The sequence below is a fragment of the Oncorhynchus clarkii genome, chromosome 20 (assembly GCF_045791955.1).
Source record: "Oncorhynchus clarkii lewisi isolate Uvic-CL-2024 chromosome 20, UVic_Ocla_1.0, whole genome shotgun sequence".
NCBI classification, from domain to species: Eukaryota; Metazoa; Chordata; class Actinopteri; order Salmoniformes; family Salmonidae; genus Oncorhynchus; species Oncorhynchus clarkii.
Genome location: NC_092166.1, coordinates 78,215,500 through 78,238,463, shown reverse-complemented (window position 1 = coordinate 78,238,463; position 22,964 = coordinate 78,215,500). Strand labels below are relative to the sequence as shown.

At 45.0% G+C, this 22,964-nt stretch overlaps 1 protein-coding gene across 1 annotated transcript in view; it reads left to right on the top strand.

Moving 5' to 3' along the window:
- Positions 1-22,964, top strand: part of LOC139375707 (alpha-N-acetylgalactosaminide alpha-2,6-sialyltransferase 2-like) — a 33,315-nt gene that overhangs the window by 5,225 nt on the left and 5,126 nt on the right. Inside the window, exon 4 of the mRNA XM_071117517.1 lies at positions 4,314-4,473. Coding sequence (XP_070973618.1) covers positions 4,314-4,473 — 160 coding nt within the window. The remainder of the gene's footprint in view (positions 1-4,313; positions 4,474-22,964) is intronic.

The window sequence follows — 22,964 nt, the reverse complement described above, 5'->3', positions numbered from 1 at the left end:
AGTGGGCCGAGTCAGAGGTGGAGCGGGGTTACGTCCCTCGCCAGAGCCGCCACTGCGGAGAAATGTCCACCCAGACCCTCTCCTATAGGTTCAGATTTTGCGGCCGGAGTCCGCACCTTTAGGGGGGGGGGGGGGGGGGGGGGGGGGGGGGGGGGGTACTGTCACGCCCTGACCGTAGAGAACGTTTTATGTCTCTATTTTGGTTTGGTCAGGGTGTGATTTGGGTGGGCAGTCTATGTTCTATGTTCTATGATTTACTATTTCTAGGTGTTTGGCCGGGTGTGGTTCTCAATCAGAGGCAGCTGTCTATCGTTGTCTCTGATTGAGAACCATACTTTCCCCCCACCTGTTTTGTGGGAAGTTAACTTTGTCTTTGTTCAGGGCACATAGCCCAAAGCTTCACGGTTGGGTTTTTGTTCTTCATTTTGTCGGCGTCATTTTTTGAATAAAGAGGAAATGTACGCTTACGATGCTGCACCTTGGTCCAGTCCTTCAGCCAGCCGTGACAGTCACTAGCCGGCTATCACCCGCTACTCTACCCTGAACCTTAGAGACTGCTGCCCTATGTACATTGAGTCATTGAACACTGGTCACTAAAAATGTTGTATAATCTTTATTGTTTTTAAATAATTTATGTAGTTAGAAACAGATAAGATCAGCATTATTCTGTTGAGTTGTAATTTGATCTCTGAGAAATTAAGATTTTTGATTGCACGCTTTATATGTACATACTGTATTCTGGACATAGCTCACCCTACATAACTACTGCTGTACATACTGTATTCTGGACATAGCTCACCCTACATAACTACTGCTGTACATACTGTATTCTGGACATAGCTCACCCTACATAACTACTGCTGTACATACTGTATTCTGGACATAGCTCACCCTACATAACTACTGCTGTACATACTGTATTCTGGACATAGCTCACCCTACATAACTACTGCTGTACATACTGTATTCTGGACATAGCTCACCCTACATAACTACTGCTGTACATACTGTATTCTGGACATAGCTCACCCTACATAACTACTGCTGTACATACTGTATTCTGGACATAGCTCACCCTACATAACTACTGCTGTACATACTGTATTCTGGACATAGCTCACCCTACATAACTACTGCTGTACATACTGTATTCTGGACATAGCTCACCCTACATAACTACTGCTGTACATACTGTATTCTGGACATAGCTCACCCTACATAACTACTGCTGTACATACTGTATTCACATACTCACCCTACATAACTACTGCAGTACATACTGTATTCTGGACATAGCTCACCCTACATAACTACTGCTGTACATACTGTATTCTGGACATAGCTCACCCTACATAACTACTGCTGTACATACTGTATTCTGGACATAGCTCACCCTACATAACTACTGCTGTACATACTGTATTCTGGACATAGCTCACCCTACATAACTACTGCTGTACATACTGTATTCTGGACATAGCTCACCCTACATAACTACTGCTGTACATACTGTATTCTGGACATAGCTCACCCTACATAACTACTGCTGTACATACTGTATTCTGGACATAGCTCACCCTACATAACTACTGCTGTACATACTGTATTCTGGACATAGCTCACCCTACATAACTACTGCTGTACATACTGTATTCTGGACATAGCTCACCCTACATAACTACTGCTGTACATACTGTATTCTGGACATAGCTCACCCTACATAACTACTGCAGTACATACTGTATTCTGGACATAGCTCACCCTACATAACTACTGCTGTACATACTGTATTCTGGACATAGCTCACCCTACATAACTACTGCTGTACATACTGTATTCTGGACATAGCTCACCCTACATAACTACTGCTGTACATACTGTATTCTGGACATAGCTCACCCTACATAACTACTGCTGTACATACTGTATTCTGGACATAGCTCACCCTACATAACTACTGCTGTACATACTGTATTCTGGACATAGCTCACCCTACATAACTACTGCAGTACATACTGTATTCTGGACATAGCTCACCCTACATAACTACTGCTGTACATACTGTATTCTGGACATAGCTCACCCTACATAACTACTGCTGTACATACTGTATTCTGGACATAGCTCACCCTACATAACTACTGCTGTACATACTGTATTCTGGACATAGCTCACCCTACATAACTACTGCTGTACATACTGTATTCTGGACATAGCTCACCCTACATAACTACTGCTGTACATACTGTATTCTGGACATAGCTCACCCTACATAACTACTGCTGTACATACTGTATTCTGGACATAGCTCACCCTACATAACTACTGCTGTACATACTGTATTCTGGACATAGCTCACCCTACATAACTACTGCAGTACATACTGTATTCTGGACATAGCTCACCCTACATAACTACTGCTGTACATACTGTATTCTGGACATAGCTCACCCTACATAACTACTGCTGTACATACTGTATTCTGGACATAGCTCACCCTACATAACTACTGCTGTACATACTGTATTCTGGACATAGCTCACCCTACATAACTACTGCTGTACATACTGTATTCTGGACATAGCTCACCCTACATAACTACTGCAGTACATACTGTATTCTGGACATAGCTCACCCTACATAACTACTGCTGTACATACTGTATTCTGGACATAGCTCACCCTACATAACTACTGCTGTACATACTGTATTCTGGACATAGCTCACCCTACATAACTACTGCTGTACATACTGTATTCTGGACATAGCTCACCCTACATAACTACTGCTGTACATACTGTATTCTGGACATAGCTCACCCTACATAACTACTGCTGTACATACTGTATTCTGGACATAGCTCACCCTACATAACTACTGATGTACATACTGTATTCTGGACATAGCTCACCCTACATAACTACTGCTGTACATACTGTATTCTGGACATAGCTCACCCTACATAACTACTGCTGTACATACTGTATTCTGGACATAGCTCACCCTACATAACTACTGCTGTACATACTGTATTCTGGACATAGCTCACCCTACATAACTACTGCTGTACATACTGTATTCTGGACACAGCTCACCCTACATAACTACTGCAGTACATACTGTATTCTGGACATAGCTCACCCTACATAACTACTGCTGTACATACTGTATTCTGGACATAGCTCACCCTACATAACTACTGCTGTACATACTGTATTCTGGACATAGCTCACCCTACATAACTACTGCTGTACATACTGTATTCTGGACATAGCTCACCCTACATAACTACTGCTGTACATACTGTATTCTGGACATACATAACTACTGCTGTACATACTGTATTCTTGGTTTACTACCATTTTATTTGTGCATTTTTATTGTTCAGAAATGTGGTGGGTACTCTCTTCGTTCGCAGGACTTTATATCCTGTTAACTGTTCCAAATGTCCGAACTGAATTTGGTAAAAGGGCTTTTATGTACTCTGCACCATCGTCTTGGAACACCTTACAAAATACATTTAAACTGGAAGAACTTGTCCCGATTGGTGTTTTTAAATCACCGATTAAGTATTTTGAGGCTGATTCCTTGACCTGTCAATGTTTTTAATGTGCTGTTTTATGATTTTGTTATACTCTTGTGAATTCTATGGTTTTTACTAGATTACTAGTTTTTACTAATGACTTGGTGCTGCCTATCTTGGCCAGGACGCTCTTGAAAAGAGATTTAAAATCTCATTGAGCCTTTCCTGGTTAAATAAAGGTTAAATAAAGAAATTTAAATAAATACAATTCTGTACATAGCTGATTCCTACTTATATATTGTCCATACTGTCAACATACACCACACATTTATATTCTGACTTCAGACATTGAAATTTATCGTTCTGATACTTCTTAATTTATTGATTTCTTCAATTATTTTTCTTGTTTGGGGGGGATTATTTGTGTATTACAGTGGCGGTCGATACCATTTAAGATGGGGGGGGGGGGGGGGGGGGGGGGGGGTGATTGATTTATTTGGAGCATTATTTCTATTACAGCATATGACCGTCATTACCATTTTTAAAAAGTTTGCGTGGAGAGGACTGAGGAATTAGCAAAACCAATTTAGAATCTCCCGAAGGAAGTTCACTGCGAAAATATATTTAAAAAAAAGGTCTACTTGGCCTGTTTTTTGTGTGGTTACAAAGTGTAGTAGTACAGTACTTCCTGATACTTCTACCATTGACTGGTGCCAAGTCAAGTGATGCTTGCTTTATGGAATCCCAAAGACACAGACAAGTAAAACATACTGTGTGTGGTTGGTTACAGAGATCAAGGCAGTGGTGGACCTGATCCCCAAGCCAAGAGAAGCCCTGTTCCTGCCGCGGGGGAACCTCAAGTGTATTCGCTGTGCTGTGGTGGCCAACGGAGGAATACTCAATGGCTCTCGGATGGGGAAGGAGATCGATGCCCATGACTACGTGTTCCGGTCAGTGTGTGTGTGTTTGTGTGCGTGTGCGCCTGTGCATATTCCTATGACTGCATGCATCTGTGCATCACAATGATCAGGCAATTTTATTGAACCTTTATTAAGGCAGGGAGTCCCATAGAGACCAAAGTCGATTTTTCAATAATGTTTCAGCTGGAACCTATATTTGGTTCTGGTTCCGGAATGTGTGAGACAGATTCCTATGAGTTTAACCTGTGGTCAATTCCATGGTAATGGAATTATGAGTGTCTGATTTTTCACTTTAAAATGTATGCCAAAAAAAAGCTATTGATTTAACAAACCATACAACTCTATGCACAATGACTGCTTTGACCAATTTACACAGTAAATAAATAAAGAATAATTTACTGCAAAAACTGTGCAAAATCTCCCTCAGTTTTATTCTGTTACCAAAAGTTGTATCTGCACAGTTCTTCGTGTAAATGTGTTTTTGTTCAAATGTTAATTTGAAATTGTTAAAAGCATTCCTTGTGCATAGAGTTGAATAGTTTGTTCAACTTTGAAATCAATGGTTTTTGTTTGTGCCTTCAGAAAGTATTCACATTCCTTGACTGTCACGCTGGTATAAAGGATTTGGAGACAGGCGCAGGAATACACAATAAGGTTTTTTTAATACACCCAAAACAAACACGTATACAAAAACACTGGGCTGTAGCCAAACAAAAGAGCGAGTGTAAACCTCGGTAAACGACACGGGATGATACCCGTAATAATATATGTAGCACGCAGCATAACAGCTGCACCAACGCATAGGTGCTCACACCACCATCGGACATGGGAACAATAACCGATCAGACAAGACAGTGCGGGGTTGATGATAATGAATCCCGTTCAGTGAAGCCTAAAAAGCTGGTGACGTAGACCCCCCCTGGTGAAAATCCCTGGTCAGCGAAGCGTCCAGGATGTCCACCGCAGAAACCCAGCACCGCTCCTCTGGGCCGTAACCCTCCCAGTCGATGAGGTACTGGAGACGCCCCCCCCCCAAGGTACAAAATCTGCCCACTCCCCCTGCCGATCCTGACATTGAAATTTTTCACATTTTGTTGTGTTACGGCCTGAATTTAAAATGGATTAAAATGAGATTTTTTTTACAGTACATACAATACTCCATAATGTTTATCCTTATATTTTATAAATGTTTACAAATTAATAAAAAATGAAAAGCTGGAATGTCTTGAGTCAATAAGTATTCAAACCCTTTGTTATGGCAAGCCTAAATAAGTTCAGGGTTAAAAATGTGCTTAACAAATCACATAAGTTGCATCGACTCACTCTGTGTGCAATACTAGTTGTCAACATGATTTTTTAAATTACTATCTCGTCTCTGTACCCCACACATACAGTATAATATGTAAGGTCCCTCAGTCGAGCAGTGAATTTCAAACACAGATTTATCCACAAAGACAAGGTAGGTTTTCCAATGCCTCGCAAAGAAGGGCACCTATTGGTAGCAGACATTGAATATCCCTTTGAACATGGTGAACTTATTAATTACACTTTGGATGGTGTATCAATACACCCAGTCACTACACAGATACAGGTGTCCTTCCTAACTCAGTTGCTGAGGAGGAATAAAAATCCTCAGGGATTTCCCCATGAGACCAATGGTGACTTGACAACAGTTACAGAGTTTAATGGCTGTGATAGGAGAAAACGAAGTATCGATCAACAACATTGTAGTTACTCCACAAAAATAACATCATTGACAGAGTAAAAAGAATGAAGCCTGTACAGAATAAAAATATTCCAAAACATGCATCCTGTTTACAATAAGCCACTAAAATAATACTGCAACAGATGTTGCAAAGCAATTCACTTTTTGTCCTAAATACAAAGTGTTATGCTGGGGGAAAATCCAATACAACACATTACTGAGTACCACTCTCCATATTTTCAAGCATAGTGGTGGCTGCATCATGTTATTGGTATACGACGAGTTTTTCAGGATAAAAAAATAGAGACGGAAGCTAAGCACAGGCAAAATCCTAGAGGAAAACCTGATTCAGTCGGCTTTACCCCAGATACTGGGAGATGAATTCACCTTTCAGCAGGACAATAACCTAAAACACAAGTCCAAATCTACACTGGAGTTGTTTACCAAGAAGACAGTGATGATCAACAACCAATCTGACAGAGCTTGAAGAATTTAGAAAAGAATAATGGGCAAATGTTGCACAATCCAGGTGTGGAAAGCTCTTAGAGACTTACCCAGGAAGACTCACAGCTGTAATCGCTGCCAAAGGTGCTTCTACAAAGTATTGACTCAGGGGTGTGAATACTTATGTAAATTAGATATTTCTGCATTTAATTTTCATGTTTTCACATTGTCATTATGGGGTATAGTGTGTAAATGGTTGATAAGAAAATCAATTGAATCCATTTTGAAATCATGCTATAACACAACAAAATGTGGAATAAGTCAAGGGGTATGAATATTTTCTGAAGGCATTGTACATTTTAAACTGAAAAATCAGTCTCAGCGTAATTCCGTTACCATGGAATTGAACCATTACCTTTGAGCTTTCCAGGAAAAGCTTGGCCAGCTCTGTACTGGATGTGTTTGTCCCAGTAAGGTTTTAGTCCAAGCAGGGTGAATTATTATAACACCAAATCAAATCAAATCAAATCAAATCAAATTTTATTTGTCACATACACATGGTTAGCAGATGTTAATGCGAGTGTAGCGAAATGCTTGTGCTTCTAGTTCCGACAATGCAGTAATAACAAGTAATCTAACTAACAATTCCAAAACTACTGTCTTGTACACAGTGTAAGGGGATAAAGAATATGTACATAAGGATATATGAATGAGTGATGGTACAGAGCAGCATAGGCAAGATACAGTAGATGGTATCGAGTACAGTATGTACAAATGAGATGAGTATGTAAACAAAGTGGCATAGTTTAAAGTGGCTAGTGATACATGTATTACATAAGGATACAGTCGATGATATAGAGTACAGTATATACGTATGCATATGAGATGAATAATGTAGGGTAAGTAACATTATATAAGGTAGCATTGTTTAAAGTGGCTAGTGATATATTTACATCATTTCCCATCAATTCCCATTATTAAAGTGGCTGGAGTTGAGTCAGTGTCAGTGTGTTGGCAGCAGCCACTCAGTGTTAGTGGTGGCTGTTTAACAGTCTGATGGCCTTGAGATAGAAGCTGTTTTTCAGTCTCTCGGTCCCAGCTTTGATGCACCTGTACTGACCTCGCCTTCTGGATGATAGCGGGGTGAACAGGCAGTGGCTCGGGTGGTTGATGTCCTTGATGATCTTTATGGCCTTCCTGTGACATCGGGTGGTGTAGGTGTCCTGGAGGGCAGGTAGTTTGCCCCCGGTGATGCGTTGTGCAGACCTCACTACCCTCTGGAGAGCCTTACGGTTGAGGGCGGTGCAGTTGCCATACCAGGCGGTGATACAGCCCGCCAGGATGCTCTCGATTGTGCATCTGTAGAAGTTTGTGAGTGCTTTTGGTGACAAGCCGAATTTCTTCAGCCTCCTGAGGTTGAAGAGGCGCTGCTGCGCCTTCTTCACGATGCTGTCTGTGTGAGTGGACCAATTCAGTTTGTCTGTGATGTGTATGCCGAGGAACTTAAAACTTGCTACCCTCTCCACTACTGTTCCATCGATGTGGATAGGGGGGTGTTCCCTCTGCTGTTTCCTGAAGTCCACAATCATCTCCTTAGTTTTGTTGACGTTGAGTGTGAGGTTATTTTCCTGACACCACACTCCGAGGGCCCTCACCTCCTCCCTGTAGGCCGTCTCGTCGTTGTTGGTAGTCAAGCCTACCACTGTTGTGTCGTCCGCAAACTTGATGATTGAGTTGGAGGCGCCCGTGGCCACGCAGTCGTGGGTGAACAGGGAGTACAGGAGAGGGCTCAGAACGCACCCTTGTGGGGCCCCAGTGTTGAGGATCAGCGGGGAGGAGATGTTGTTGCCTACCCTCACCACCTGGGGGCGGCCCGTCAGGAAGTCCAGTACCCAGTTGCACAGGGCGGGGTTGAGACCCAGGGTCTCGAGCTTGATGACGAGCTTGGAGGGTACTATGGTGCTGAATGCCGAGCTGTAGTCGATGAACAGCATTCTCACATAGGTATTCCTCTTGTCCAGATGGGTTAGGGCAGTGTGCAGTGTGGTTGAGATTGCATCGTCTGTGGACCTATTTGGGCGGTAAGCAAATTGGAGTGGGTCTAGGGTGTCAGGTAGGGTGGAGGTGATATGGTCCTTGACTAGTCTCTCAAAGCACTTCATGATGACGGATGTGAGTGCTACGGGGCGGTAGTCGTTTAGCTCAGTTACCTTAGCTTTCTTGGGAACAGGAACAATGGTGGCCCTCTTGAAGCATGTGGGAACAGCAGACTGGTATAGGGATTGATTGAATATGTCCGTAAACACACCGGCCAGCTGGTCTGCGCATGCTCTGAGGGCGCGGCTGGGGATGCCGTCTGGGCCTGCAGCCTTGCGAGGGTTAACACGTTTAAATGTCTTACTCACCTCGGCTGCAGTGAAGGAGAGACCGCATGTTTTCGTTGCAGGCCGTGTCAGTGGCACTGTATTGTCCTCAAAGCGGGCAAAAAAGTTATTTAGTCTGCCTGGGAGCAAGACATCCTGGTCCGTGACTGGGCTGGATTTCTTCCTGTAGTCCGTGATTGACTGTAGACACTGCCACATGCCTCTTGTGTCTGAGCCGTTGAATTGAGATTCTACTTTGTCTCTGTACTGGCGCTTAGCTTGTTTGATAGCCTTGCGGAGGGAATAGCTGCACTGTTTGTATTCGGTCATGTTACCAGACACCTTGCCTTGATTAAAAGCAGTGGTTCGCGCTTTCAGTTTCACACGAATGCTGCCATCAATCCACGGCTTCTGGTTAGGGAATGTTTTAATCGTTGCTATGGGAACGACATCTTCAACGCACGTTCTAATGAACTCGCACACCGAATCAGCGTATTCGTCAATGTTGTTATCTGACGCAATACGAAACATCTCCCAGTCCACGTGATGGAAGCAGTCTTGGAGTGTGGAGTCAGCTTGGTCGGACCAGCGTTGGACAGACCTCAGCGTGGGAGCCTCTTGTTTTAGTTTCTGTCTGTAGGCAGGGATCAACAAAATGGAGTCGTGGTCAGCTTTTCCGAAAGGGGGGCGGGGCAGGGCCTTATATGCGTTGCGGAAGTTAGAGTAACAATGATCCAAGGTCTTTCCACCCCTGGTTGCGCAATCGATATGCTGATAAAATTTGGGGAGTCTTGTTTTCAGATTAGCCTTGTTAAAATCCCCAGCTACAATGAATGCAGCCTCTGGATAAATCGTTTCCAGTTTGCAGAGAGTTAAATAAAGTTTGTTCAGAGCCATCGATGTGTCTGCTTGGGGGGGATATATACGGCTGTGATTATAATCGAAGAGAATTCTCTTGGTAGATAATGCGGTCTACATTTGATTGTGAGGAATTCTAAATCAGGTGAACAGAAGGATTTGAGTTCCTGTATGTTTCTTTCATCACACCATGTCACGTTGGCCATGAGGCATACGCCCCCGCCCCTCTTCTTACCAGAAAGATGTTTGTTTCTGTCAGCGCGATGAATGGAGGTACACCAACAGGATAGTCAGGATAGTCAATGTACATGTATGATCTCTGCAGTACTGTTTGTGACAATGTCTTTGGCATCATAATTGGCTCCTCCAGTGTGTCGCAGACTTTTTCAACATCAAATATTTGTTGTACAATATTGTCTTAAGGTGTGGTTTCATGGAATGGGACTTATTCAACTCACACAGTGAAATTGAGAGAGACACCTCATTTCTGTATGTACTCTACTCTGACACGATGTATTAAGAGTAAATAAACCCCAACCACACAGTAGTGTTCCTTTCTGGTTCTCCTGGTTGGACTTTGCAGGGGTTATAGGTGGTGGGCTCACGCAGAAAAAACGTGAGGTTGATCGATCCCCGTCGAGGGAGGGGTAGATATTTTATATATGACGGTAAAAGATTCTTATGACGATATCGTTTATTGGCACCTTCAATTCTCGCACATTTCCTCATAAAAATATATTTCAACATTCATGCCTGTCTGTACATCATGCCCTGAATCTATTTTTCCACGCCCATAAATCTGCTGTAACGATTCTCTTCTTGTGAAGTAGAGGCGGACCAAAGCGCAGCGTGGTGGTTGTTCATTGTATTTTATTACGACACTATACATGAACAAACTAACAAAAAAACAAGAAACGTGAGAACTCAAACCTAATACAGCCTATCTGGTGAAAACACATAGACAGGAACAATCACCCACAAACAAACAGTGAAACCCAGGCTACCTAAGTATGATTCTCAATCAGAGACAACTAATGACACCTGCCTCTGATTGAGAACCATACTAGGCCGAAAACATAGAACTGACCCAAAACATAGAAAAACAAACATAGACTGCCCACCCAACTCACGCCCTGACCATACTAAATAAATGCAAAACAAAGGAAATAGAGGTCAGAACGTGACAGTACCCCCCCCCAAAGGTGCGGACTCCGGCCGCAAAACCTTGACCTATAGGGGAGGGTCTGGGTGGGCGTCTGTCCGCGGTGGCGGCTCTGGCGCGGGACGCGGACCCCACTTCGCCATTGTCTTAGTCCGCCGTATTGTCCGCCTCCGTGGCTTACTCCCCATGCCCACCCCTCTCAATGACCCCACTGGACAGAGGGGCTGCTTGGGACAGAGGGGCAGCTCGGGACAGAGGTGAAGCAGCTGCTCGGGACAGAGGGGCGGCAGCTGCTCGGGACAGAGGGGCGGCAGCAGCTCGGGACAGAGGGGCGGCAGCTGCTCGGGACCGAGGGGCGGCAGCAGCTCGGGACAGAGGGGCGGCAGCAGCTCGGGACAGAGGGGCAGCTGCTCGGGACGGAGGGGCAGCTGCTCCGGGCGGAGGGGCTCTAGCGGCCCCTGGCTGACTGGCGGCACCTGGCTGGCTGGCGGCACTGGCGGCCCCTGGTTGACTGGCGGCACTGGCGGCCCCTGGCTGACTGGCGGCACTGGCGGCCCCTGGCTGACGGGCGGCACTGGCGGCCCCTGGTTGACTGGCGGCACTGGCGGCCCCTGGCTGACTGGCGGCACTGGCGGCCCCTGGCTGACGGGCGGCACTGGCGGCCCCTGGCTGACGGGCGGCACTGGCGGCCCCTGGCTGACGGGCGGCACTGGCGGCCCCTGGCTGACGGGCGGCACTGGCGGCTCCTGGCAGACGGGCGGCACTGGCGGCGCTGGGCAGACGGGCGGCACTGGCGGCGCTGGGCAGACGGGCGGCACTGGCGGCGCTGGGCAGACGGGCGGCACTGGCGGCGCTGGGCAGACGGGCGGCACTGGCGGCGCTGGGCAGACGGGCGGCACTGGCAGCGCTGGGCAGACGGGCGGCACTGGCGGCGCTGGGCAGACGGGCGGCACTGGCGGCGCTGGGCAGACGGGCGGCGCTGGCGGCGTTGGGCAGACGGGCGGCGCTGGGCAGACGGGCGGCTCAGATGGCGCTGGGCAGACGGGCGGCGCTGGCGGCGCTGGGCTGAGTAGCTCTCCTAGCGCCGAACAGGCGGGAGACTCCGGCAGCGCTGGAGAGGAGGAAGGCTCTGGTAGTGCTGGACAGGCGAGGCGCACTGTAGGCCTGATGCGTGGTGCTGGCACTGGTGGTACTGGGCCGAGGACACGCACAGGAAGCCTTGTGCGGGGAGCTGCTACCGGAGGGCTGGGGTGTGGAGGTGGTACTGGAAAGACCGGACCGTGCAGGCGCACTGGAGCTCTTGAGCACCGAGCCTGCCCAACCTTACCTGGTTGAATGCTCACGGTCGCCCTGCCAGTGCGGCGTGGTGGAATAGCCCGCACTGGGCTATGCAGGCGAACCGGAGACACCGAGCGCAAGGCTGGTGCCATGCAAGCCGGCCCAAGGAGACGCACTGGGGACCAGCTGCGTAGAGCCGGCTTCATGGCATTAGGCTCGACGCTCAATCTAGCCCGGCCGACACGCGGAGCTGGAATATACCGCACCGGGCTATGCACCCGCACTGGAGACACCGTGCGCACCACTGCATAACACGGTGCCTGTCCGGTCTCTCTAGCCCCCCGGTAAGCACAGGGAGTCTGCCCAGGTCTCCTACCTGGCGTAGCCATACTCCCTGTTAGCCCCCCCCCAAGACATTTTTGGGGCTGCCTCTCGGGCTTCCTTCCGCGCCGCCGTGCCTGCTTCGCCAACTCCATTCTCTGATAGCCTTCCGCGCACTGCTCCATCGAATCCCAGGCGGGCTCCGGCACTCTCCCTGGGTCGGCCGCCCACCTGTCGATCTCCTCCCAAGTAGTATAACCCATGCCATTGCTGTCCATAACGTCCTCCCATGTCCATACCTCCTCGCGCTGCTCCTGCTGCTGCTTTCTCCGTTGCCCATTACCACACCGCTTGGTCCTGTTGTGGTGGGTGATTCTGTAACGATTCTCTTCTTGTGAAGTAGAGGCGGACCAAAGCGCAGCGTGGTGGTTGTTCATTGTATTTTATTACGACACTATACATGAACAAACTAACAAAAAAACAAGAAACGTGAGAACTCAAACCTAATACAGCCTATCTGGTGAAAACACATAGACAGGAACAATCACCCACAAACAAACAGTGAAACCCAGGCTACCTAAGTATGATTCTCAATCAGAGACAACTAATGACACCTGCCTCTGATTGAGAACCATACTAGGCCGAAAACATAGAACTGACCCAAAACATAGAAAAACAAACATAGACTGCCCACCCAACTCACGCCCTGACCATACTAAATAAATGCAAAACAAAGGAAATAGAGGTCAGAACGTGACATCTGCTCCATTTATTCTCTCTCCCTAACGCACTACATGGCCAGTTTTGATAGACTTTAGCCATACCCTCCTACTCCTCCTCTGTTCCTTGGGTGATGTAGAGGTTAACCCAGGTCCTGTGTGTCCCCAGGCACTCTCATTTGTTGACTGTAACCGTAAAAGCCTTGGTTTCGTGCATGTTAACATCAGAAGCCTCCTCCCTAAGTTTGTTTTACTCACTGCTTTAGCACACTCTGCCAACCCTGATGTACTTGCCGTGTCTGAATCCTGGCTTAGGAAGGCCACCAAAAATTCAGAGATTTCCATCCCCAACTACAACATCTTCCGTCAAGATAGAACTGCCAAAGGGGGTGGAGTTGCAATCTACTGCAGAGATAGCCTGCAAAGTTCTGTCACACTTTCCAGGTCTAACCCCAAACAGTTCGAGCTTCTAATTTTAAAAATTAATCTCTCCAGAAATAAGTCTCTCACTGTTTCCGCCTGTTATAGATTCCCCTCAGCTCCCAGCTGTGCCCTGGACACCATATGTGAATTGATTGTCCCCATCTATCTTCAGAGTTCGTTCTGTTAGGTGACCTAAACTGGGATATGCTTAACACCCCGGCCGTCCTACAATCTATCTAGATGCCCTCAATCTCACACAAATCATCAAGGAACCCACCAGGTAAACCCTAAATCCATAAACATGGACACCCTCATAGATATTATCCTGACCAACCTACTATATCAGCAATCACTGCCTCATTGCCTGCATCCGTTATGGGTCCGCGGTCAAACGACCACCCCTCATCACTGTCAAATGTTCCCTAAAACACTTCTGCGAGCAGGCCTTTCTAATCAACCTGGCCCGGGTATCCTGGAAGGATATTGACCTCATCCCGTCAGTTGATGATGCCTGGTTGTTCTTTTAAAGTAATTTCCTCAACATCTGAAATAAGCATTCCCCTTTTAAAAAACGTAGAACTAAGAACAGATACAGCCCTTGGTTCACTCCAGACCTGACTGCCCTCGACCAGCACAAAAAAATCCTGTGGCGGACTGCAATAGCATCGAATAGTCCACGCGATATGCAACTTTTCGGGGAAGTTAGGAACCAATACACACAGTCTGTTAGGAAAGCAAAGGCTATATTTTTCAAACAGAAATTTGCATCCTGTAGCTCAAACTCCAAACAGTTCTGGGACACTGTAAAATCCATGGAGAATGAGGCTAAGAAACACTGTCACCACCGATAAATACACGATAATCGAGAATTTCAATAAGCATTTCTCTACGGCTGGCCATGCTTTCCTCCTGGCTACCCCAACCCCGGCCAACAGCTCAGCACCCCCCACAGCTACTTGCCCAAGCCTCCCCAGCTTCTCCTTCACCAAAATCCAGATAGCAGATGTCCTGAAAGGGCTGCAAAACCTGGACCCGTACAAATCAGCTGGGCTAGACAATCTGGACCCTCTCTTTCTAAAATTATCCCCCAAAATTGTTGCAACCCCTATTACTAGCCTGTTCAACCTCTCTTTCGTATCGTCTGAGATTCCTAAAGATAGGAAAGCTGCCACGGTCATCCCCCTCTTCAAAGGGGGAGACACTCTAGACCCAAACTGTTACAGACTTATATCCATCCTGCCCTGCCTTTCCAAAGTCTTCGAAAGCCAAGTTAACAAACAGATCACTGACCATTTCGAATCCCACCGTACCTTCTCCGCTGTGCAATCCGGTTTCCGAGCTGTTCACGGGTGCACCTCAGCCACGCTCAAGGTACTAAATGATATCATAACCTCCATCGATAAAAGACAATACTGTGCAGCCGTATTCATCAACCTGGCCAAGGCTTTCGACTCTGTCAATCAACACATTCTTACCGGCAGACTGAACAGCCTTGGTTTCTCAAATGACTGCCTCGCCTGGTTCACCAACTACTTCTCAGACAGAGTTCAGTGTGTCAAATCGGAGGGCCTGTTGTCCGGACCTCTGGCAGTTTCTATGGGGGTGCCACAGGGTTAAATTCTCGAGCCGACTCTTTTCTCTGTATACATCAATGATGTCGCTCTTGCTGCTGGTGATTCTCTGATCCACCTCTATGCAGATGACACCATTCTGTATACATCTGGCTCTTCTTTGGACACTTTGTTAACAAACCTCCAAACGAGATTCAATGCCATACAACACTCCTTCCGTGGCCTCCAACTGCTCTTAAACGCATGCTCTTCAACCGATCACTGCCCGCACCTGACTAGCATCACTACTCTGGACGGTTCTGACTTAGAATATGTGGACAACTACAAATACCTAGGGGTCTGGTTAGACTAAACTCTCATTTCAGACTCATATTAAGCATCTCCAATCCACAATTAAACCTAGAATCAGCTTCCTATTTCGCAACAAAGCCTCCTTCCCTCATGCTGCCAAACATACCCTCGTAAAACTGACTATTCTACCGATCCTCGACTTTGGCGATGTCATTTACAAAATAGCCTCCAACACTCTACTCAGCAGACTGGAAGCAGTCTATCACAGTGCCATCCGTTTTGTCACCAAAGCCTCATATACCACCCACCACTGCGACCTGTATGCTCTCGTCTGCTGGCCCTTGCTTTATATTCGGCGCCAGCCCCACTGGCTCCAGGCCACCTATGGCACATGCTCCAGCAGATATATCTCACTGGTCATCCCCAAACCCACTTTGGCCGCCTTTCCTTCCAGTTCTCTGCTGTTAATGACTGGAACAAATTGCAAAAATCACTGAAGTTGGAGACTTATATCTCCCTCACGAACCTTTGTTTTTATTTACTTTTTTGCTCTCTTGCACACAAGTATTTCTACTTGCACATCATCATCTGCACATCTATCACTTCAGTGTTCATTTTCTAAATTGTAATAGCTTCGCTACTATAGTCTATTTATTGCCTTACCTCTTTACTCCATTTGCATTTGATTGTACTTTTGTTTATCAGATGTGTAACTCTGTGTTTTTATCGCACTGCCTACCTGGTTAAATAAAGGTGAAATAAAATGTAAAAACTCCACAAATCAGGCCTTTACAAATCAGGCTTTTATGGTAGAGTGGCCAGACGGAAGCCAATCCTCAGTAAAAGGCACATGACAGCCCGATTGGAGTTTGCCAAAAGACAACTAAAGACTCTCAGACCATGAGAAACTAGATTCTCTGGTCTGATGAAACCAAGATTGAAGTCTTTGGCCTGAATGCCAAGCGTCACGTCTGGAGGAAACCTGGCGCCATGCCTATGGTGAAGCATGGTGGTGACAGCATCAGGGATGTTTTTCAGCAGCAAGGACTGGGAGACTAGTCAGGATCGAGGCAAAGATGAATGGAGCAAAGTACAGAGAGATCCTTAATGAAAACTTGCTCCAGAGTGCTCAGGACCTCAGACTGGGGCGAAGTTTCACCTTCCAAATCAAATTGTATTTAAATAGCCCTTCTTACATCAGCTGATATCTCAAAGTGCTGTACAGAAACCCAGCCTAAAACCCCAAACAGCAAGCAATGCTGTTGTAGAAGCACGGTGGCTAGGAAAAACTCCCTAGAAAGGCCAAAACCTAGGAAGAAACCTAGAGAGGAACCAGGCTATGAGGGGTGACCAGTCCTCTTCTGGCTGTGCCGGGTGGAGATTATAACAGAACATGGCCAAGATGTTCAAATGTTCATAAATGACCAGCATTGTCAAATAATAATAATCACAGTAGTTGTCGAGGGTGCAACAAGTCAGCACCTCAGGAATAAATGTCAGTTGGCTTTTCATAGCCCATCATTAAGAGCTTCTCTACCTCTCCTGCTGTCTCTAGAGAGTTGAAAACAGCAGGTCTGGGACAGGTAGCACGTCCGGTGAACAGGTCAGGGTTCCATAGCCGCAGGCAGAACAGTTAAAACTGGAGCAGCAGCACGGCCAGGTGGACTGGGGACAGCAAGGAGTCATCATGCCAGGTAGTCCTGAGGCATGGTCCTAGGGTTCAGGTCCTCGGGAGAGAGAAAGAGAGAGCATACTTAAATTCACACAGGACACCAGATAAGACAGGATAAATACTCCAGATGTAACAGACTGACCCTAGCTTTGTTGAAGCACATTTGGACCAGGCTATGAGGGGTGGCCTAAAGACGGTCATCTGCGGTCGTGCTACCGGACGTGCTACCTGTCCCAGACCTGCTATTTTCAACTCTCTAGAGACAGCAGGAGCAATAGAGATACTCTTAATGATAGGCTATGAAGCACATTCCAACAGGACAACGACCCCAAGCACATAGTCAAGACAACGCAGGAATGGCTTTGGGACAAGTCTCTGAATGCCCTTGGGTGGCCCAGCCAGAGCCCGGACTTGAACCCAATCTAACATTTCTGGAGAGACCTGGAAATAGCTGTGCAGCAATGTTCCCCATCCAACCTGTCAGAGCTTGAGAGGATCTGCAGAGAAGAATGGGAGAAACTCCCCAAATACAGGTGTGCCTAGCTTGAAGCGTCATACCCAAGAAGACTTGAGTCTGTAATCGCTGCCAAATGTGCTTCAACAAAGTACTGAGTAAAGGGTCTGAACACTTATGTAAATGTGATATTTCAGTTTTTTATTTTTTATAAATTAGCAAAAATGTCTAAAACACTGTTTTTGCTTTGTCATTATGAGGTATTGTGTGTTGATTGATGAGAAAATAAAATGATTTAATACATTTTAGAATAAGGCTGTAACCTAAAACAATTTGGAAAAAGTCAAGGGGTCTACTTTCCGAAGGCACTGTGTATTAATGGATGCCAAGGGAAACCAGGCTTCACAATTTTTTTTCAAAAATAATATTATGTATACTTCGTCTCTCTGTGTTTCATAATTTTCTTTCAATGTATCTCACCGGAGAAAGCATCCAAGTGTGCTAAACAGTGCCCCTCTGTCTCTGTATGTGTAGGCCATCTATCTGATGATGTCTAGTCCAAAAGAGTATGACATTGTTACCACCTGTAGCTCGAATTCAAGAGAAGCCAGCGAGCATTTGGCCTCCTTTTGATTAAAAAAACTATAAAATAATAGCCAATCAGCTTTGAGCTAAACTGAGTGAACTCGCTGTGATTGGTCCTGGTGCACCAACAAAAAGTGTCAAGGGAAGCCAGTTTGGATTTGGCTTCACACCAATTAAATCACATCGAGCGCAATACACCATTGACATAAACAACTTTAAATTGTTACATCTCGTTGTATTGTTGTCTTCCGGTGGCTAGCTAGCTAGCTAAAATGGCCTTTTCCTAAATGAGCCATGGATGGAGATGGGGATTTGGACTTTTGCTTCATTCTCTGTACTGGCCGATGATTATAACAGAGATTCTGATCCAACCAATGGTGCCCCTGGCCTGAGAGGATGGAAGTTTAATATGTAGCTCAATGTAGAAAGCTAATGTTAACTATCAAACATTGCTCATGAAAGGAAGACAGGCTAGCGAGCAAGCATTTTAGTCAGGTAGTTTAGGACAACAAAAAAGAAAAGAGTGTACTGTATGATAGTCATAGACCATTTCATCAACATGATAGAGAGGAGGATGGCACTTGCGTTTCTCTACAAGTAGGGTGAGTCAACATGTTGTTTCTACTTGCACGAACGAACGCACCCACCCACAAAAGAGAGCCACGGACAGCCACATATTTAGTTTACATTGATTGGATTAAATTGTTTTTGGTATATTTTAGTTGTCACTGTATTAGACTAGGCATACGTGATTTGAGGATGACGAAATGTTGAAATGGTGCTGGAATAGTGGAGGCAGCTCCCGTTTTCTTTGTGATACCTCCGTGGTTCTAAATCAATAGTTGTTTAGTAGTCCAAAAATGTTGAAAAAGTTAACTTGCTTGACCATGCTGTAGGTCATTTACAGTAACAGTTTGTTACATGCAATATGCTTTGTGGACTTCACCAGACAGAAGTGGCTCTCCGGTTTTGTGATGAAACAAAGGTGTGGTTGAATTTATTCTGCTACTGTGTCTTTTTATTGCCTCGGCCTTAGGCCTATAAATCACGGTCACACGGCATATGAACTAACAGGTTATAGAGCAAACAATTCAATCTTCACAACAGGTTGTAATATCCCTTTTTTTGTTTCCTTGCTCGGCTTCCCCAGTAATTTTACACACGCACCGCTACTGATTGGTTATGAGCTTCTATGTAGATTGGTAGGTGAAATCATATTGGATCGACAGTCAGAAGCTGATATTGCCAATTAGGATAGACCTCTACTAACAATATAATATGACAAAATAGCTGTTATGTGTGCAATGCACACAGTCTTAGAAAAAAGTGTTCTAAAAGGGTCCTTTGTGGAGGAATCGAGTTCTTCCTAGAACCTTTTTCCTCTTGAGAACTGTTTTTCCAAGAAAGGATTCTTTGACTATTCTTTGGAAGGAAAGAAGGGTTCTACATAGAACCTTTCTGAATAAGCTTTTTTATTGTCTTGTTCATTCTTTTAAATTGTGCCTGAGCATTAGTGTTTACATTTTAACATCAGGGGTTGAGTAATCTGATCAGTTTAAAAAGATAAGTGTGATAATATTTAAAACTGTACCTATATGGTGGGGTTTCCCAAACGGACTGCAAGGGTTGCACATTTCGTTTTTTGCCCTACCACTACACAGCTGATTCAAGTAATCAACTAATCATCCAGCTTTGATCATTTGAATCAGATGTGTAGTGTTAGGGGGGGAGAAAAATGTGCACCCCTTGGTTGATTGATTATATGATTGATATGAGGTCAAAAATAACTGAAATTGTTAAAATTATAATTATGCCCTTTTTGTGTAAGAGCTGTTTAGAAAGAAAATGGCTAGAATTTCAGGGATAGAGTTTTTGGCCCACCACATAGCGCCACAAGGCGATCTGAGTGAGCTCCCGATTGGAGCAGCAGTCTAAGGCACTGCTACAGACACCCTGGTTCGATTCCAGGCTATATCACAACCAGCCGTGGCAGGGTGGTGCACAATTGGCCCAGCGTTATCCGGGTTTGTCTGGTGTAGGCCGTCATTGTAAATAAGAACTTGTTCTTAACTGACTTGCCTAGTTAAATAACGGTCACAAATAAAATTTAAAAATCTGATTATAATAGACCAATGAATGTTTATTTGCTTATATCCTCCTAGTTCTGGTGCTGGTCCCGCCCAAAAGCAAGAGAGATTGTGCATTATGGCTGGCTGTCTTTGCACTGTCTTCCATCCGAACAATCACTTTGTCTTATTTGGCTTTGATTTATTTTTCATAATTAAGTGTCAGAAGAGTTCAGTCCGAACCTCTGCTAATGCACAGCACACTTCGCATCGGACAGCATTGCAAATCAGGCTAGATACACACAAGGATTTCACAGCAGCTCCATCAAGGTCGTGATGCATGGATCTTGAAACCGGCAGCAACCATAACGATGTTTCGGCTGGAACCTATTTTTGGTTCTGGATCAGGATTGTGTGAGATAGACTCCCATGAGTTTAACCTGTGGTCAATTCCACGTTAAACAGAATTATGCTGAGACTTCGATTATTTCACTTTAAAATGTATTCCAAACAACAACAAAAAAGCATTTCAAAGGTTAACAAACCATACAACTTATGCACAATGACTATTTTGAACAATTTACATACTAAATTTAAAAAAAAAAACATTTACTGCAAAAACTGTGCAAATGCAAAGTTTGGTAACAGAAGCACGGTAAAATCTACCTCAGTTACCAAACTTTGTATCTGCACATTTCTTTCTGTAAATGGGTTTTTGTAAAATGTTCAGTGGTAATTGTTAAAAGTAGTCCTCGTGCATAGTTACATTTTGAGATGAATCGTTTTTTTTGTTGGTATAACTTTTAAAGTGAGAAAGGCTGAGTCTCAGCGTAATTCCGTTGCCATGGAATTACCCCTGTCCCTTTGACCTTACCAGGTAAAGCTGCCTTACTCTTGGTCAGCACTGTACTGGAGGTGTTTGTCCCAGTAAGGTTTTAGTCCAAGCAGGGTGAATTATTATAACACCAACAGGATAGTCAATGTACATGTATGATCTCTGCAGTACTGTTTGTGACAAAGTCTTGGGCATCATAATTGGCTCCTCCAGTGTGTCGCAGACTTTTTCAACATCAAATATTTGTTGTACAATATTGTCTTAAGGTGTGGTTTCATGGAATGGGATTCATTCAGCAACCCACATAGAGAATGTGAGAGAGACACCTCATTTCTGTATGTACTGTAGTCTGACACGATGTATTAAGAATAAATAAACCCCAACCACACAGTAGTGTTCCTTTCTGGTTCACCTGGTCTTACTTTGAAGGGGTTATTAAAGGATGTGTGCTAAAGTCTGTGATCCTGTTCAAGTCCTGTTCAAAGGGCTGAATAGACTAATCGACTATGAGCTTATGCAGTTGAAGTCGTAAGTTTACATACACCTTAGCCAAATACATTTAAACTCAGTTTTTCACAGTTCCTGACATTTAATCCTAGTAAAAATTCCCTGTTTTAAATCAGTTAGGATTACCACTTTATTTTAAGAATATGAAATGTCAGAATAATAGTAGAGATAATTATTTATTTCAGCTTTTATTTCTTTCATCACATTCCCAGTGGCTCAGAAGTTTACATACACTCAATTGGTATTTGGTAGCATTGCCTTTAAATTGTTTAACTTGGGTCAAATGTTTCAGGTAGCCTTCCACAAGCTTCCCACAATAAGTTGGGTAATTTTGGCCCATTCCTCCTGACAGAGCTGGTGTAACTGAGTCAGGTTTGTAGGCCTCCTTGCTCGCACACGCTTTTTCAGTTCTGCCTACAGATTTTCTATAGGATTGAGGTCAGGGCTTTGTGATGGCCACTCCAATACCTTGACTTTGTTGTCCTTAAGCCATTTTGCCACAACTTTGGAAGTATGCTTGGGGTCTTTGGAAGACCCATTTGCGACCAAGCTTTAACTTCCTGACTGATGTCTTGAGATGTTGCTTCAATATATCCACATAATTTTCCTTTCCTCATGGTGCCATCTATTTTGTGAAGTGCACCAGTCCCTCCTGCAGCAAAGCACCACCACAACATGAGGCTGCCACCCCCGTGCTTCTCGGTTGGGATGGTGTTCTTCGGCTTGCAAGCCTCCCCCTTTTTCCTCCAAACATAACAATGGTCATTTTGGCCAAACAGTTCTATTTTTGTTTCATCAGACTAGAGGACATTTCCCCAAAATGTATGATCTTTGTCCCCATGTGCAGTTGCAAACCGTAGTCTGGCTTTTTTATGCTAGTTTTGGAGCAGTGGCTTCTCCCTTGCTGAGCGGCCTTTCATGTGATGTCGATATAGGACATGTTTTACTGTGGATATAGATACTTTCGTACCTGTTTCCTCCAGCATCTTCACAAGGTCCTTTGCTGTTGTTCTGGGATTGATTTGCACTTTTCGCACCAAAGTACGTTCATCTCTAGGAGACAGAACGCGTCTCCTTCCTGAGCGGGATGACGGCTGCGTGGTCCCATGGTGTTTATACTTGCATACTATTGTTTGTACAGATGAAGGTGGTACCTTTAGGTGTTTGGAAATTGGTCTACCATTTTTTTTCTGAGGTCTTGGCTGATTTATTTTGATTTTCCCATGATGTCAAGCAAAGCGGCACTGAGTTTGAAGGTAGATCTTGA